Below are 19,288 nucleotides of genomic sequence, written 5' to 3' on the forward strand. Positions count from 1 at the left end.
TGGTGTTTTCTCCAGTGGTTTTTTTCAGTGAATCAAAACACATTCCAATAATAAGGTTGCTGTTTTTTCAACAATCTTCCTGTGGTTATTCCAATGCCAAAAATATGGAGTTTTTTTGGCAAAATTTTAGTGCAGGTTCATGAAAATTTTCATGGAGCCTAAAATTGCAAATTTCCCACAAAACTACCAGTTTGCTCATCCCTATTCCACATCCAGTGTTGGCAGGAAATTGAATTGCTACTTTTTTAACAAAAGAATTAGGTTCAAGGGTTGTTGGTAGGGATGGGTGAAATAGTTCGCCAGGCATGGATTTGTAGCGAATTTCCGTGTTTCACCATTGGCGGATTTCCGTGAAACAGACGGCAAAATTCATTGTGTACAAATTCGGTGCACAAATTTGACACCTTTTCATGAATCTTTTAAAAGATTTGCAAATTTTTCGGCACAATGAAACAGCACAGATTCACTCATCGCTAGTTGTTGGTTAATTGCTTCTATTTGAGGGCTAATATTAGGCCCTTGAGATATGAGCAGCACTCCCCAGGTCTAGCCCAGGAGAAGAATCAAAAGGAAATGTGAAAATGTGTGTGAAATGTGTCAAATCACCCCCAGTTATTCCTGAATTTAGCAGGACTATATGGACAGAGACGATGGCTGTGGCTCAACAGTACTATAAGGTTAAATATGTTTAAAGGAGACATATCCTATAAAAATTAACAATGTACCAGGGAATTGTACTCCTCTAGATATAGAAGGATTGTGCTAAAAAAGTTGTGTTTTGGACTGATTTATTGAGAAATTCACCCCCAAACCCCACTAGCCCCGCCCATCCATTCCACTTCCTGCTGGCTGAATTCTCTGGATGAGCTGGGGAGCCCGCGGCCCTCCATACACTGCACTGTAGGATAGGAACCAATCAGCAGCTAGGCTGCCCTGATAGGGAACTGAAGCCTGTCTGTGCTTGTAGGAGTGCAGGGCTGTGATTGGCTCTCCCCCTCCTACTGTGCTTCTGGCAGGGCCGTTAGGACACGCCCACTCTCCATTTCAAACTCGGACAGAGAAGGAGAGGATCTATAGGGAGCTCCAATAAAGGGGCCATTGTTACAGATAGGATTAATGTTTAGCCCAAAGGGAAACCAGCACCGTATATTATTCATAATTGCCTACAAAATTAGGGTTTTCCCATTTATCCAATATGTCTCCTTTAAGACTTCCAAAATAAAAAGTTCCCAAATCCCCATAGCAACTATAACAAAATTAGGCTTTAGAAAAAAAAAAATGTAATGTAATGTTAATCTAAAATCCACAGTGGTTTTCAGGGTTATAGAGCAACTCAGTATCTGTTGACAGCCAACACTACGGTTTTAAGCTTAATTAACATAATTAATTTTTTAATACCAACAGTTTTTAAGATCGTTCCTAAAACACAAAGTATCTCGGCATTTAACTGAGGTCTGAAGTTCTTTCCATTAAAATGCAATGAACATACTGACATTTAGAGAAGAAAACTGTTTGTTTACTGGGGCTATAACTGAATTCATAATATATTCCAAGCAAATCTTTATAGAAAACTGTGAAATGGGCTCTCCCGATGCACACTAATTAGGGAGTTTGGGTCAGGAGAGCAAAGTTATCTGAGGACTTATTATTAGTGTTGATAACAACAACTGCTAGAGCTTAGCCCTTGCCCACAGCTGACTTTCTTTTCCAGCAACCTTAATATAATATTCTACCTGTGGTGAGAAATCTGAATTTTCTCCTGATCCTTCATGAACCCAGAAGTCTATTTGTATCCTACGGCTGCGGTAGGAGGGTTGAAGTGAAGGATTGAAAACAATAACGTCTCAATAGGTTTGTTTGCATCGACAGAAAGTAGAAAGTAAGACTGAGACTGAGACAGCTGATATTCCCAAACAGGATTAGATTTTGCATGTTATACGGGTGGGTTGGATAGTTTATGAAATAGAGACCTCAACGCTAGATGCATTTGCTGAAGTAGATGTTTCTTATTAAATAACCCTTTGCGGTTTTGTTTTTTTTCCAAATACAGGTATCGGACCCCTTATCCGGAAACCCGTTATCCAGAAAGCTCCGAATTACGGAAAGCCCGCCTCCCATAGACTCCATTATAAGCAAATAATTCAGAATTTTAAAACTGATTTCCTTTTTCTATGTAGAAATAAAACAGTACCTTGTAATGGATCCCAACTAAGATATAAATAATCCTTATTGGAAGCAAAACAATCCTATTGGGTTTAATTACTGTTTTATTGATTTTTTAGTAGACTTAAGGTTTTGAGATCCAAATTACGGAAAGACCCCTTATCCAGAATACCCCTGTACATTCTTTGCTTTTTAATGATGAATGTCAAAGTGGCACTTTTATAGTCAAGGAAAGGGAGTTCTATTTCTATTCATTAATATATGAATGAAAAAAATTGGCTTGCTGCAGACTTCCTGTGCCCGATGGCGTTCTGAGTCAGTAAGGAAGATGTCTTCTTCCCCCTCATGGAATCTACTGGTTCAGGCTATCTAGATTATTAACTTCTCGATCTTCCTCTTCCTTACAATTCATGGGCCTTGCAGCTTTCACATGACTTTCTGCTTGTGCTCAGATAACCTTATTAAATGGAAACTAAGCATATCTGTAAATATGTTGGGGGGTCATAGTTTGGCAGCAGCTTCAGGGCGTTAATTTGGAAAATGCTGAATCTACTACAGGTATTGGACCCCTTATCTGGAAACCCGATATCCAGAAAGTTCCGAATTACAGAAAGGACATCTCCCATAGACTCCATTGTAATCAAATAATTTACATTTTTCAAAATGATTTCCTTTTTCTCTGTAATAATAAAACTGTACCTTGTACTTGATCCCAACTAAGATATAATTAACCTTTATTGGAGGAACAATCCTATTGAGTTTAATTACTGTTTAAATAATTTTTTTAGTAGACTTAAGGTGGCCACACACGTGGCGATCTGCGATCATTCGTGCGACCATAGGCCGCACAAAAGATCATCAGACCCGCCACTAACCGTTCAGGGTTGAAACGGCAGATAAGGAGGTAGAAACAATAGGATTTCTACCTCCTTCTGCCGATTCAGCCCTGACGGCAGATTTTGCTCAGGCGCCTTCTATGGCTCCCGATCAAAATCTTTTGACCTGGCCGATCGGTGAGTGGACCGATATCAGCAGACTCCTGCGATACCGGTCGACTCGCCGACTTGCCATACACGCACCGAATATTGCACGAAACGAGGTTTCGTACAATATTATCGGTGCGTGTATGGCCAGCTTTCAGGTAGGAGATCCAAATTACAGAAAGACCCCTTATCTGGAAAACCCCAGGTCCTGAGCATTCTGGATAACGGGTCCCATACCTGTACTACATTGGTCATATGACCGCTCCATGTCAAGCATGACGATAGAGCAAAAAAACCCACCAGCATAACTTTTTTTAGTTAGCCCTCCCCAGCAGTTACCCTAACTGCTGGGTGCGGGACATCTGCTGCAAGTGGGTTTAGATTTTTTTCTGAGCTTTTGATTAAAAATGAAAATATAATGGTTTATAAAAGGGTTGGTTCACCTTTCAGTGAATTTTAGTATAATGTATGTAGAGAATGCAGCTGGTCTTCATATTTTATTATTTGAGTTTTCTTGTATTATTTAGCCCTCCAGTTAAGAATTGTAGCAGCTATCTGGTTGCTAGGGTCCAATTTACCATAGTAAATAGGCAGTGGTTTGAAAAAGAAACAGAAATATGAATAGAGGAGGGCCTAAATAGTAAGATAAGTAATACAAAAGTAACAATAACAATAACATTTTTGTCTCACAGAGCAATAGTGTTTCGGCTGGGTGGTCAGTGACCCCCATTTGAAAGCTGGAAAGAGTCACAAGAAGAAGACAAATAATTAAAAAAAAAAACTATAACAAATAAAAACCAATTAAAAGACCAATTAAAAAGTTGCTAAGAAAAAGACATTCTATAACATACTAAAAGTTAACCCGAAGATGAACCACCCCTTTATAGTAAAAAGATGAATAGATTATTATTTATTTGAATGTATCTGTATTACTTTACTGTAATCATTTGACACCTTGGGCACTCAAGACTTGCTGGAAGTAGTCTTGTATAATATGGAGTAATAATTGTTTTCAGACACCTTGCAAGTCATAAGTGGTTAAGGTGAGAGGTGCAGTTCATCAGTTTTTTAGGGTAGACTTTACTATAACTCTACTAAGCCATAAAGCAGACACAACAAGACAGATCCTGTGGGGTCATGATTAGCAGAACACCTTCAAAGACTATAGCACTGTATTAAACTATACCTTATCCTTTTGTTTTCTATGATTAATAAATTCCTATCAGTAGATTCCAAGTGTTAGAAGGCACATACACTCCCTGTGGCAATATAAAGGCACAGTGTTGCTAAGTGCTTTTATAGCGATAATAATAATCCCAATAAATGTAATCCCAAATTGGCCTTCATACCCTTTAAAATGTTTTTTGGGCTGTCTAATAAATCTTGTGTGGTCATTTTGGAAAAGATAAAATCAATATTTATTTGTTAAAAGTGCCTTTTAACATTTACTGTTTTAGTTCTGGATTTACACCAACTGAAGGACTATGGGCTTGAGATAATTGCATCAAAACCCTATACAGGTTCATTGGAGCTGCATTATTTCCTTGAACTAAAGGTTGACATCATTACTTCATATATCACAGTTATTACATTATTATCCAAAGGATATTAAAACAATATGAAATATATTAAGCACTGCATTTACTATTATTACTGCATTTGTTTTCTGGATTTTATCTTTATGCCAAATAAAAAGGGGGATCTTGAACTAGAATTCTAAAAACCCCTGGGCTCGTTTCTGCAGGTTCAGTGTTTGTATCCCCTAACTAAAATGGCAGAAAATAAACGTGTATATCAATCCAAGGATCACTTGTCAGTTCCTGGGAAGATTCAGAGACCCCAGCCCCATTTGCAGCCATATATGAATAATGCAGTTTATTTTCATAACTGGCATCTGAATTCATAGTTGATAATTATAATGTCCCTGCCAATGCAGCCAATAGCAGAGCACTTCCCTCAGATGGTAGAAACTTTAACAAGGGGGTTCATGTGCCCCTAGCATATAGATTTTGCCTTCCCCTTGCCTGAACGAGATACATCAGACATATAAGAGTTATATAAGCTTTAATGACCTAGTATTTGATATAAAAAGCTTTTCTGCATTTGTTCTGGGTTTTCTTCTGTTATCCTTGGCTTATTACTTAGTGCTATTTTCCTCTATTACCCCCCAGAGAGAGAAAGAGAGAGAAAGATGGTTACTTTTCTGCTGCGAATTGTACATCCCACTTGGCCCAACACCCTTTAGCTACAGTATATCGAATGTACAAACACAGACTGGTCTAATAAGAACGTCCTTCTGTTTAATTCCCTAGTACTTGAATTGGCCCCTGCAGCAGAAGGAGAAAAGATGGATGATAAAACATCAGACCTGTAACTAGAAACACCAGTCTTTATCTTGTATGTGGACACCGGCCTTGCTTGGCCTAAACCTGGTGTTTAACAGTCACTGAGCTGCTTCCAAACATATGTTCCCATAATCCCCTTATCTCCCGCTCATTATCACTGCTTTGAAATGTCCATCAGCAGCCTCGTGCTGGGGTTTCTCTTGCCAAATGTGTTTTCTTCCTGTGCACCTGGCTGGGCCTCTGAAGGCACAGAGATGATAAATGGTGCAGCATCTCCTATCCGCAGAGCAGTTTACAAGGCTCGGTAAATCGAAGATTCTGCATGCTAATGCTGCCATCCTATTCACTTGAAATGTAAACACAGAGAAACAGAGCTTTATTGCTTATATAGTCTACATCTCTCATATCATTAAATTGTAAAACTCATTACACTGTCAACAATTTATCTATTACTAATTGTATTTAACTTTTGGCAGAGGAAGTGCATCTCCTGGGAAGTTAATCAATAGAGCCACCTCCCTTGTGGGCCTCCCCTCTCCAAGTTAACTTCTACTTTCCGACAATGCTTTGCATCTATGTATCATTTTGTCTGCAAATTATCTATAAAATATATGTAGCACTACTGGAGCAAAGCCCTAACTTACACTATCATTTTCCCCTTAACTGACTTTTTTTACTCTCAGCACAGAAAGATTTTAAAAGCATGTAAGGGGCTTGCATACAAGAGGCATTTATACAGATATTAGCACTGTGATACCTACGGTAGATTTTAGCTGTGTAGATGTTCCCTATAAAGGGAAATCCAGGACCGAGAAATAGATGCCCAACAAATGGTGCCTGTGTATGACTAAATATAATAGGTGTTTCTCTGACACCAGCGTGTCTATGTAAAGTTCTAACTCTTCCACTAACGCTAATGCTCTTGGCCAGTTTGTAATGTGCCAGTCCTGCTGGTTACTCTGCCCATGGTACGTGCTCCTGATTTGTTCCTAGACTTGAACATTGGCTCCTGTGGTCATTGACCCTTGCAGTGCTCTAGTTTGGACTTTCTTTGTGCCTTGCCTTGATGTACCAATGCCTACCTTTAGTAAACCGTTCCAAGCCCTATTCCTACTTTTATGTTTGTTTTGCTGAATAAAAGCTACCTTCATTTTTAACTTCTGCCTGTCTGCTACCCTATTTCCCATTCAGCCTCCTCCTTGGTCCCTACACTAAACACTAAAGACTAGTGATAAGCGAAATGGCAAAAAATGTGCACATTTGTTGCACAATTTTTTTTGTCGCCCGTGTCTTTTTTGTCGCCCATGTCTATTTTCTTGTCTCCCGCATCTATTTTTTTGTTACTGCTGCTATTTTTTTGTTGCCCATGCTTTTTGATGCGACCGTGCCCAATTTGACGCACAACCAAAAAAAATCAGTGCAACAAATTTTCCTGTGGCGAACTTTCACGGAAGTTTCGCAAAACAATCCGCCGATGGCGAAATGCGGAAATGCGCTGTTAATCCATGCCTGGCGAAAAAATTCACTCATCACTACTAAAGACCACTAGCTCCTCAGACCTGGTTGAGGCCCCCTAGTGGCTATTTACACTATACCTTGGCATATATGCCACAAATATAACACCGAAGAGAATGTGGCATGACATCTCCTTAATTAAACAATGCTACAAACCTTGCTATACCAAAGGACTTTAAATTATACATTCCTGGATTTCTTACCTAGAAATATATCCCTATATAATAAAGTTTACTGTGGACACTTTCAAAATATTTTTAACTGATTTTGTGAAACACAAATTAAATATTTATTCCAAATTAAAGGGACAAAAGTTGTATTCTATGAGAGGGATTCCATTTTTCAATTTTAAAAATTGTTATTAATTATTTTGCCTACATCATGACTTATATCTAGTAGGGTTGCTGTAAACATTCTATGGCCAAAAGTCTAATCTCTGTTAACTATGGACCCCTGTGAAGGTAGGGCAGTCTGTTTGGGGGTTATTAAAGATTTGGTATGGTATGAGAAGAAGAATACAGACTTATACAGGCAAGTGATCTCTATAAGAAACTTTAATACAAGTTAGATAATATACAGCATTAAGATGTTTTAATGGGTTTAACCAACTGAAGATATCATTCTTTAAATGCAGACTGTACCCTTTGACAAACTTGCATCATGTGCTATTCCGTATTACTAGTTAGTTTGCCATGGGTTTATACTGCATTTTGTATTTTTTTTTTTCTTTCAGAAATGTCTAAATAATGTAAAGTTTGTAGACACAAACTTTTGTATATCTTCCCATCCTTCTTTTCTATAATTTACGAAAGAAAACAAAAAAACTAGATGAAAGGTTGCCGGATGTTCTTTGATGGCATTTGGCAGTGTTGAAGTTGGTTCTACATAGGAGAAGGAAAGATTGTTCTGTCATTGTTCGGCTCTGGGAATGTCACTGAGAAGCAAAGGGTTGTACATCACATAAAATACATAATACTTTGCTTCCCTGTTTCAGAAGAGCACTGGGGACTGAAGGTACAGTGCTAGGGATGCTGAGAAAATGATGTCGCTTTATGGGGGGGAATAGGGGATGTGCCAAAATAATGTTGGACAATAATGCTGAAGCCCCTAAATAAAAATCACCTCTTATATAGAGATGTAGCGAACTGTTCGCCGGCGAACTAATTCGCACGAACATCGGGTGTTCGCAAGTTCGGAAGTTTGCAAACTTTTCTCGTATGTTCGCAATTTGGGTTCGCTGCGTTTTTTTTTCCGCTGCGTTTTTTCTCTGCGTTTTTTCTCGGCCTAAAAACGCAGCACAAGCCACACATGGCATGTTTCAGCCTAGTACTGGTGTAAGCAAATCCCATTTCCATGGTGCTAATAGTGCGAAATAGCAAAATACGTTGCGTAGTTCCGCTAGGTCTGCCAGCTGCCTTTGCGGTTTTACGCAATGCTGTGTCAACAAAGTATTTTTCAGAGAAATTTTTGCCCTTGATCCCCCTCCTGCATGCCACTGTCCAGGTCGTGGCACCCTTTAAACAACTTTAAAATCAGTTTTCTGGCCAGAAATGGCTTTTCTAGGTTTTAAAGTTCGCCTTCCCATTGAAGTCTATGGGGTTCGCAAAGTTTGCGAATATTCGCGCTTTTTGGCGTAAGTTTGTGAACGGGTTTGCGAACTTTTTTTTTGAGTTTCGCTACATCCCTACTCTTATACAGTCAGTTACAGTCAGTATAAAGGTGCCAGGCCTGGTCCTAACTTTCATTTAGTGTATCTGTAATGCAACAGAATATCTTTGAAAAATTGGATGAAAAATGTATTTATTTTGAGCTAATGACATGAAAATGTAATACAGGTTTGGGACCCGTTATCCAGATTTCTTGGGACTTGGGGTTTGCCGGATAAGGGGTCTTTCTGTAATTCGGATCTCCTACCTTAAGTCTGCTAATAAAATTAGTAAAAACAGTAATTAAACCCACTAGGATAGTTTAGGCTCCAATAAGGATTAATTATATCTTAATTGGGATCAAGTACAAGGTACTTGTTATCACTTATTATTACAGAGAAAAAAGGAAATAATTTTTAAAAATGTGAATTATTTGATTACAATGGGATCTATGGGAGATGGCCTTTCCATAATTCGGAACTTTCTGGATAATGGGTTTCCGGATAAGGGGTCCAATACCTATATGGGCATTTTCAAAACAATTAAAAATCCTACAAAACAACATAAATACTACAAAAAAACCCTCTGTGCAATGGAACAATGTTTTCTAAGCAGTAGGCTCAGTTTATGAGAAGACAGACAGGGATGTTTCATAGAGTTGAACACATTCCTTACAACACAGAGTTTAGTTTGGGCTTTCTTCCCTCTTTACAATCTATTTACTTTCTTAGGAATATTTAATGTGAACCACAGTCTTCCAGACAGTCCTATGGGTGTCACTGTCACACCTCACAGCTCACTAATATTGCATCTTGGGGATCTTTAGGCAGAGCACAATATGACAGGTGCTAACTTTCTGACGTGAAAGGAAACTTTCCTGCCTCGTTAATCACCGCTGTCAAAAGGATATTCTCTTGTCAATCCTGCAGATGGCTGAACAATGCTCGGACGTCAGATTTGGCTTAATTGAATTTATTTTAAGGAAGCCTGGTGACACATTCCCAGTTACTCATAAACTGCTCAAAAGACCCACATACCCATTGTGTTTTATTGTATTCTGAGGTTGTGTAAGGTGTTTCTGTATTGGAAATAAAAGAAAGTCCCCCACACCACGTAGGGACTAACTGAGCTGCAGTTCAGAGATTTTCAATAGGACAATAAAAAGTCACAGCTAGCATGTCATTTCTAACCAAAACTTTATGCCCAAAAATAGGACCAGGCAAATTCTTTCTTTTTAAAAATGTCCCTTTTTATTTGTAGAGAAGAGAGTAAAATAATTTGTAGAGAGTAAAAAAAAAATCTCTTACCGGTCTATATTAGAGACTTGCATAGGTCTAATCATGTAGGTCTGCCCCCGTACCCAACCCGAAGCAAATTTATACCTGCTTAGACCAGCGACGCATTTCAGAATTCCAATTTGCAACTGCTTTATCCACAACCTGACCATTTACCCATTTAAGACTAGAAGTGGTGTCATAATAAACCCCAAAGTGATGTCATTCAAAGATAATGGAAATAATCTCCACAGTGATTTCCAATATCATTCATACATTTCACAATGATTCATTATAACAAACAGGGGTCTTACGAAAGTTTAACAAGTAAGGGGTACAAAATAAAAATATCAGAATATAATAATCAGAAGGCCTTCTCACAATCTAAATCTTAAATCTAAGTGGAGAAAGAGCTAAAATTAAATTCATGCATACTTTCTTGAATCTAATCCTCAGATAAAGGACTAGAAGGGCTCTACTAGATGTATGCTTACTGTAATAAACTTGGGATCCATGTCTATAAGACTCTTCACCAGAAGCAAAGAGTGAATCTGTTCTGTTTCGTTTTGTGCAAATTTGCCTGTGGAAAAATTTGCAAACTCTGACTTTTTTTTATGTATGCCTGCTTAGACCAGCAACGCATTTCAGCATTCCAACTTACAACTGCTTTATAAACAACCTGACCATTTACCCATGGCCACTAAAAATCCAGAAGTAATTCCATCATAGACTAGAAGTGGTGTCATAAACCCCAAAGTGATGTCAAAGATAATGGAAAACCATGACCCAAGCCACAAGCCTCAGACCAACCAACTAGCCTGCATCCAAAGTATATACCCCCAACCCATTAAACACTTGCAGTCTAATTGGAGCCTGGTTTTCTACAGGACTTGTTTGTTCCTGTATTTGAGTAAAAATAAAGTATGTAACTATACAGACCCTTGTGTAACATTTCTCTTCAATGGTATGGGATGATTGTCATTATGGGCAGGTAGTATTCTGACTCTATAAACTGATGGTTATGGTTAATTGCACACAACTTCTATCCTATTTATAGCATATGCATTACCATGTACCAGGGGGTATAAATAAAAGGAAAGGCAGGAAGCTATCTCAGCCTTCCTCAGTCAAACACTGGTCTTCTAAACTGACTTTTACTCCTCCATAAATGCAGAAACTGTGAAACAATGACAAGTGTAGCTGTTTGTGGGTTACCTTTGTTTGTGGGTTACCTTTGTTTGTGGGTTACCTTGACTCCTTGAGGAAAATAGTTAAATAATGTTTGAAACTAACAAAGTTAAAATGTATCGCATATTATCGTTACATAAACCAAAAACTACATATACAACTCTTCTTAATTAACAGTAATCATTTAATGCACCCCATGGCTCCGGGAATTTTTTAATGATCTCTTTCTCAGTGACTTATTAATTTACATCCACTTATTCTCAGCAAAAAAAAAAAAAACCATGGCAAATTTACAGCTTTATTGCATGGAAGCATTTTAAGAGAGATACTGTAAGTTGAGAGTTGAGTATGTCTGCCGCCTAATATATTGACTAGTGAAACCCATCCTGTAATTAAATTAATCTTGGCAGTTGGGTGGAGTTCCTTGATCTAATGAAGGCACAGGGCTCCAGACTAAGTTAAACAGGTCACTAATCTCCACAGTGATTTCCAATATCATTCATACATTTCATAATGATTCATTATAACAAACAGGGATCTTACGAAAGTTTAACAAGTAAGGGATACAAAATAAAAATGTAATCAGAAGGCCTACTCATCTAAATCTCAAATCTAAATACCAAACACTGAGTGGAGAAACCCCCATTATATCTGATAATATGAGTGCCAGTTTTTTAAAAAAAGAAAAAATAATTAGCCAGATTCCGTTTAATTAAAAAAAAAAAAAAGGTACCTATGGAAAGAGCTAAAATTGAATTCATGCATTCTTTTTTAAATCTAATCCTCAGATAAAGACCTAGAAGGGCTCTACTAGGGGGCACATTTACTAACCCACGAACGGGCCGAATGCGTCCGATTGCGTTTTTTTCGTAATGATCGGTATTTTGCGATTTTTTCGGAAAAATGTCACGACTTTTTCATTACTAATACGATTTGTGCGAAAAAACGCGAGTTTTTCGTAGCCATTCTGAAAGTTGCGCAAAATCTGGCGATTTTTCGTAGCGTTAAAACTTGCGCAAAAAGTTGCGCTTTATTCGTAGCGTTAAAACTTGCGCGAAACGTCGCACCTTTTAAGTTTTAACGCTACGAAAAAGGCGCAACTTTTCGCGCAAGTTTTAACGCTACAAAAAAATCGGCAGATTTTGCGCAACTTTCGGAATGGCTACGAAAAACTCGCGTTTTTTCGCGCAAATCGTATTGGTAACGAAAAAGTCGTAAAGACGCCGAAAAAATCGAAAAAAATACGAAAAAGTCGCAAAATGTTCGTATTCAAATCTGAATTTTTCCAATTCGGTTCAGATTCGTGTCTTAGTAAATGTGCCCCTAGATGTATGCTTACTGTAATAAACTTGGGATCCATGTCTATTAGACTTCACCAGAAACCATAAGCAAATCTGTCCCATTTTGCTTCATGCAAAATTCACAAAACGCAACTCTTTTGATCATTTTTTTTTTATCCATGCAACAATTTGGGTTGATGCCCATAATGGTTTTTTTTTACGTGTGCGTCATTTTTATGACACACACGACAATTTGTTTTTTACGAGTGCAACTTTTTTGCTGCTTTTTTTTCTGCTGCATGCCAAGTATTTCTTTGCCCATTTTGTGCAAAAATCCACCAATGGCGAAACACAAAAATTCATTGCGAATCCATGACTGCCAAAAAGTTTTTCTCATTACTATTCACAAGGCCTGTTTTCCTGTAGTAGAAACTAACTTGTTTTCATGACTTGCTACTGCTATACAATATCTATATAGAAGAAACTGTACCCCCCCTCTGTATAGAAGAAACTGTACCCCCCCTCTGTATAGAAGAAACTGTATCCTCCCTCTGTTAGGGATGTAGCGAACATCGCCAAAAATGTTTGCGGACCCATTCGCGAACTTTTGGCAAAACTCGCGAATATTCGCGAACTTTGCGAACCCCATAGACTTCAATGGGAAGGCAAACTTTAAAACCTAGAAAAGCCATTTCTGGCCAGAAAACTGATTTTAAAGTTGTTTAAAGGGTGCCACGACCTGGACAGTGGCATGCAGGAGGGGGATCAAGCAAAAATTTCTCTGAAAAATACTTTGTAAAAAAAACGCCAAAAAAAAACGCCAAAAAATAACGAAAGGAAAAAAAAATAACGCCAAAAAAAAAAACACGCCAAAAAAACCCGCGGCAAACCCAAAATGGCGAACATCGCCAAAAGTTCGCGAATTTCCGCGTTCGCGAACACCCGATGTCCGCGCGAATTAGTTCGCCGGCGAACAGTTCGCTACATCTCTACCCTCTGTATAGAAGAAACTGTATCCTCCCTCTGTATAGAAGAAACTGTATCCCCCCTCTGTATAGAAGAAACTGTATCCCCCCTCTGTATAGAAGAAACTGTATCCCCCCTCTGTATAGAAGAAACTGTATCCCCCCTCTGTATAGAAGAAACTGTATCCCCCCTCTGTATAGAAGAAACTGTATCCCCCCTCTGTACAGCAGAAACTGTATCCCCCCTCTGTACAGCAGAAACTGTATCCCCCCTCTGTACAGCAGAAACTGTATCCCCCCTCTGTACAGTAGAAAGTGTTTCCCCCCTCTGTATAGCAGAAACTGTATTGCATGTCTATGTTTCCATTTACAGTATCTGTGTATCACACTTGGATTATGTGCCAACGTTTCATACAAGGCTTGGGACCTAAAGTTTAGTAGGTGGCATTTAAGGTCCATTATAATGCTGTGAAATTGTTGCTTATTATAATAACAATATTATTTATCAAGCAGCTCTCCAGCTGTTGCTGACGTACATCTTCTGCCACATCAAAGTGTGCTTCCAACTAAATGAGCTGCAGTTCAGCAACAGTTGGAGAACTTGAAGGACACTGAATGAACATCAAGCACAAGCATGGCCTACAGCATTATACTTCAGCATGTCTTCTGTTTTCCAGGCATCTTGGGTGAGCTCAACAATTGCTTCAAAGTGCTGAAAAGTAATTTCTCACCTGTAGCTTCATCGACACTCTCCTCGGACACATGTTCACTTTGATGCACCCATTCTCCATTACATTTGAAGAAGATCTGCATTGCTGGCATGGCTCTACATCGCAGATGGATAGGATTGCTTTTGACAATATAGGCATCGTCTGGCTCCATCAGGAAGTGAGGCAGGGTTCCTGGAGCCGATGGAAGGGACTCTGGCAGCACCTCTCCATTATTGCTTCCTGCGGGTGTAAAGAAGCATAAAGAATTGATTACACTGGTTGAAGCAATAAATAATTAGGTTTTCTTTAGTACTTTTTTATGCAATATACTTCATGATTTAAAAGTAAAAGCTGTGCTTCCCTCCTCAAATGCCTCCTTTGTATTAACCATCTGGTTCAGTTGTCTCCAACATGTTGCTCACCCGTATTTGAAGTTGCTCCCTACAGCCCCACTTTAGACTCTTGTGTTAGCAATGCATGGCTATCATGGGCACTGCAATAATTCCTTCCTTCCCTCTCTATTCCTTCTTTTACTTTTCCTTTCTTTTCTGTTTTATTTTCTGCCTATCCATAACACAGGGAAACAACTTATTTTGCCTCTGGGGCACACACGTAGTCTGTAATGTTTCTAACAATAGAAAAAAAAGCCCTATCTAAATTCTCTCCATATGTTTAAATAAAATCAGATCCAATTTTTCTTGAACAAATTGACAGTGGCCTTTTGGCTCTTCAGAATTTACATGGGTACAACTGGCATAGAAATACATCATATCCCAGATATAATAACCAGTTTATTAGAAAATACATTCATGATTCAGTGTCTGCATTTGGGATTCACATTTACGAATGGTAATTCAACTGCAAATTAACATATAATCCCAATTACACAGTTGATATGTAATGGTTTCAGAGTTTGTGGGCCAAATTAAAGCAATAGTGGTGCAATATATGACAGAGAAGGTTGTACGTGACTCAGAAACATGACTGCTGTAAGATGATGTGCCAGTGATGGGCATGTAGCAGTAATCTAGATATTGCTGAACAGCTGCCATCACCGCCCAACGGCATCCAGCTGCTAATGCCTGTATTATTCAGAGTCTGTATGTATATGGATCAGTAAGGACTTGTTTATTTATTAATCTACTTCTGACCTGGGAGAGCAGCGTACCCTGATTATCTGACAGGAACAAATAGCTTTCATGTTTCTTTGCATATTTATCATTTTTTTGTCTCCAGCTCCTTCTTTGCAGCTGCAGGCATCTATGAATCCCATACACATTTTATAATATCCTTACAAAGAAACGTGGAATAGTTTATCTTCCCTGGAAGGGGTGACCTTAAACACCTTTCGACTCATAACAAATCCATGTATGTACATAGCATTCATATTCTATATCCAGCCATAAATCTGCTTCTGACTTGCCTGGGCCTTCCGCTCTGTCTTGCTGCGATGCAAGCAACATACCCGTAATACATTTATCACAAAAGCTTAGTAGCTGTTTGTACTTCTTAAGACTAGTGTTTACCAAATCCAGCTGGCACAATGTCAGGGCCACCTTTATATGTTGAATATAGCTGAATATTATATCAACATTTTTGCAGTTTAGAAAAGAATTCACAGTCATGGATGGGTTTACTATCAGTTATCTTGTAGAGGCACCAATGATCTTCCCTATTCCTTCTTGAACTTAGACCATAGATTTCTTTTGCTTTAGCTTTCCTTTCCTCCAAAGGCCACAAATAATCAATGAAATAATGATAATTACTTATGTCTTAAAGCCTAGGGCCTAGACAAACGTCTAGACAAAAGAGTATCGCTCAGTTCAGGAGACCTATTTTGTCTTATTAAAATCTGATAACAAAGGCATCAGGCGTGATCACTCAGAATGGGAAATCTAATCGGTTCATAACCCTTGTTGCCGTACATTGCAGGGTCATTGACTGACCTAGAAATGCAGACAGTCATCTTGTGTCTAAATAAATGGTTCAGTCAACAAACAAGTAGGAAAAACTGGCCAACAATATGTGCCAAATTAATAAGGATCTACAGTATTCATGATCAGCCTGTGTGTGTCTATGTGTAGGTACCGTATATAAAACAATAACTTTTGAAAATCAAGAAATGTTGGTATTCCAAGCTTTGCCTGCATTGCTCTGCAGTTAAAACATCCTTTTGGGACCCCCAAAAAGAAGCCTAATCCAGACTACCAAGTTTTGTACTTTAGAAGGAACCCTAGGGGGCACATTTACTAACCCACGAATCCGAATCCGAATTGGAAAAATTCTGATTGGAAAACGAACATTTTGCGACTTTTTTGTATTTTTTGCGATTTTTTCGGCGCCTTTACTACTTTTCGGAAATTGTCGCAACTTTTTTGTTACCAATACGATTTGCGCGAAAAAACACGAGTTTCTCGTAGCCATTACGATGCGCTCGTATCTTGTCGCGACTTTTTCGTATTGAGCGCTCGTAAGTGGCGGGCGAAACTTTCAGACTTAGCATGATTTTGGAAGCCTCCCATGGGACTCAATGGCACCCTGCAGCTCCAACCCGGCCCAAGGAAACCCTCCCATAGGGCTCAATGGCACTCTGCAGCTCCAACCTGGCCCAAGGAAAGTCTCCCATAGGGCTCAATGGCACTCTGCAGCTCCAACCCGGCCCAAGGAAAGCCTCCCATAGGGCTCAATGGCACTCTGCAGCTCCAACCCGGCCCAACGAAAGTCTCCCATAGGGCTCAATGGCACCCTGCAGCTCCAACCCGGCCCAAGGAAAGTCTCCCATAGGGCTCAATGGCACCCTGCAGCTCCAACCCGGCCCAAGGAAAGTCTCCCATAGGGCTCAATGGCACTCTGCAGCTCCAACCTGGCCCAAGGAAAGTCTCCCATAGGGCTCAATGGCACTCTGCAGCTCCAACCCGGCCCAAGGAAAGTCTCCCATAGGGCTCAATGGCACTCTGCAGCTCCAACCCGGCCCAAGGAAAGTCTCCCATAGGGCTCAATGGCACTCTTCAGCTCCAACCTGGCCCAAGGAAAGTCTCCCATAGGGCTCAATGGCACTCTGCAGCTCCAACCCGGCCCAAGGAAAGTCTCCCACAGGGCTCAATGGCACTCTGCAGCTCCAACCTGGCCCAAGGAAAGTCTCGCATAGGGCTCAATGGCACTCTGCAGCTCCAACCTGGCCCAAGGAAAGTCTCCCATAGGGCTCAATGGCACCCTGCAGCTCCAACCTGGCCCAAGAAAAGTCCCCATATTGAAGCTTGAATTAATCCGAATCTTCCGTACTCGGCGCGAAGGCTACGAAAAAGTCGCGACTTTTCGCGCAAGTAGTAACGCTACGAAAAAATCGCCAGATTTTGCGCAACATTCGGAATGGCAATGAAAAAGTCGCGACAATTGTCCGAAAAATCGCCAAATACCGATCATTACGAAAAAAACACAATCGGACGCATTCATCCAGTTCGTGAGTAAGTAAATGTGCCCCTAGGTGTTTCCATTATGCCTAATGACCATGGCAGCATGAAACAAATAATGTACCACCACCACATACAGATATCATTGCTTCTGTCTTCTTACTGTCCCCTAAAACATTTAACTTTTCATTTCAGTCTGGTTATCTTTATCTATTTACCTCTTGACCCCTGCCAAGACCTACTCCAGTGTGATCTAATCCGCACACACTAAAGGCACTTATTTATATTAATATCAATGCCAAACTATAGAACATTAGCGCACCCACATGTCTGACCCTGTACAAATATAGAGAGACTAACGAGATTCAGCTAGAATCCCCTGTGCTAAAAGAGACACTTTAGCCTCTTTCTAGTAGAAAAAATGAGGAAGAAATGTCTCTCACCCCTGACGCACATTCTTTTCACTTGCTAACACAAACGTCAAGGAAACCTAATTATCCTTTCACACCTAGCATATATATCTGGGTCAGGATAGCAAGGTAATGGAAAAATAAAAGGACTAATGACCACCTCGAACTGGCAGGCCATCAGCTATCCTGTATTGCTCTATCGATTTGGTATTGTGGCATTCAGCCTTCTCGGTGCATAACAGGAAAGGATCCATAGGGGAAAGAAAATGAATACTGAATCTGGAACACTGAACTACAGGGACATGCAGCTGTACTGTAAATATGCAACATCAGGTCTCTTTTTTTTCCTAAGACCTTTTTCTAAATGGAGCAATGTGTTCTTGAGTGTTAAATGAGCACTCTCTGATCTGTATAACAAAATGTTAAGAACTGTTGTGTCCCGCCAAAGTCTTAGAAAGAGGGTTTTGATTATTACAGAAGTGAATATACAATACATTACACTTCCATTGATATACTGTATATGAAGTGGAATGTGTCTTATTCTACCACAGTTGTGCATCTGTAGGATCAATCCCGCAGTCCAATGAAGAACATTAATAGTAGGGATGCAGCAAATCCAGGATTCGGCCTTTTTCAGCAGGATTCAGATTTGGCAAATCCTAAAAATCACTTGACTTTTTGGCACATAAACAAGGAAGTTGAACATTTTTGCTGCTCATTTCATGCCCGTTGACATTTAACTCTTCCAAAACCTCATTATCATATGCTAATTAAGATTCGGTTTCGGTTCGGTATTTCGCTGAATCCTTTGCGAAGAATTCTGGGTTCGACCATATACGAAAAAGTGGATTTGGTGCATCCCTAATTACTCACAATTCTTTATTATCAGCCATATCATTGTCTAAAAACTTTTAGTGATTAATAGGCCACTTCTTATTTTTCTCAAAAATGTTTTTTTGTTTTTTGTTACATGATTAATATACTGTACATACCCTTAACCAAGCACAGGTTTTGATGTACAAGTTGCAGCACTTGGTGCCCTCCACTTTGATTACTAACACATTGCCATGCCAGTAAATGAGAATCTCCTACTAATGGCCACTTAAAGTTGTGTATTTGTTGTCCTCTGTATCAAGCATTATTGAAAATGACCTTTTCATAGTAGCTATACTATAAAATTATTTAGCCTCCCCCCTAAGTCTCCTTAATATACATTAAATAATTTCCAGTACAGCATAGCTGTATCTGCCTTTCTTTTCAATGGTGTGAACAGGAGGAGAGTTGGAAAGCACTTAGAAATACTCAATTCATGGCACGCTAAACTTATAGCTATGAAAGGTCAGATCATGTTTCTGGACTTATGTATCAGCCAGGGGCAGATAAAAATGTAAATGGTACT

The 19,288-nt window shown here is 39.4% G+C and overlaps 1 protein-coding gene across 3 annotated transcripts in view; it reads right to left on the reverse strand.

Moving 5' to 3' along the window:
- The window catches only part of unc5d (unc-5 netrin receptor D), a 365,567-nt gene that overhangs the window by 214,983 nt on the left and 131,296 nt on the right, over positions 1 to 19,288 (reverse strand). For all 3 annotated transcript variants that reach the window (XM_031899262.1, XM_031899263.1, XM_002932956.4), the window contains exon 2: positions 14,091 to 14,309. In XM_031899262.1, coding sequence (XP_031755122.1) covers positions 14,091 to 14,309 — 219 coding nt within the window. The remainder of the gene's footprint in view (positions 1 to 14,090; positions 14,310 to 19,288) is intronic.

Source organism: Xenopus tropicalis, chromosome 3 (genome assembly GCF_000004195.4).
Source record: "Xenopus tropicalis strain Nigerian chromosome 3, UCB_Xtro_10.0, whole genome shotgun sequence".
Lineage (NCBI taxonomy): Eukaryota > Metazoa > Chordata > Amphibia > Anura > Pipidae > Xenopus > Xenopus tropicalis.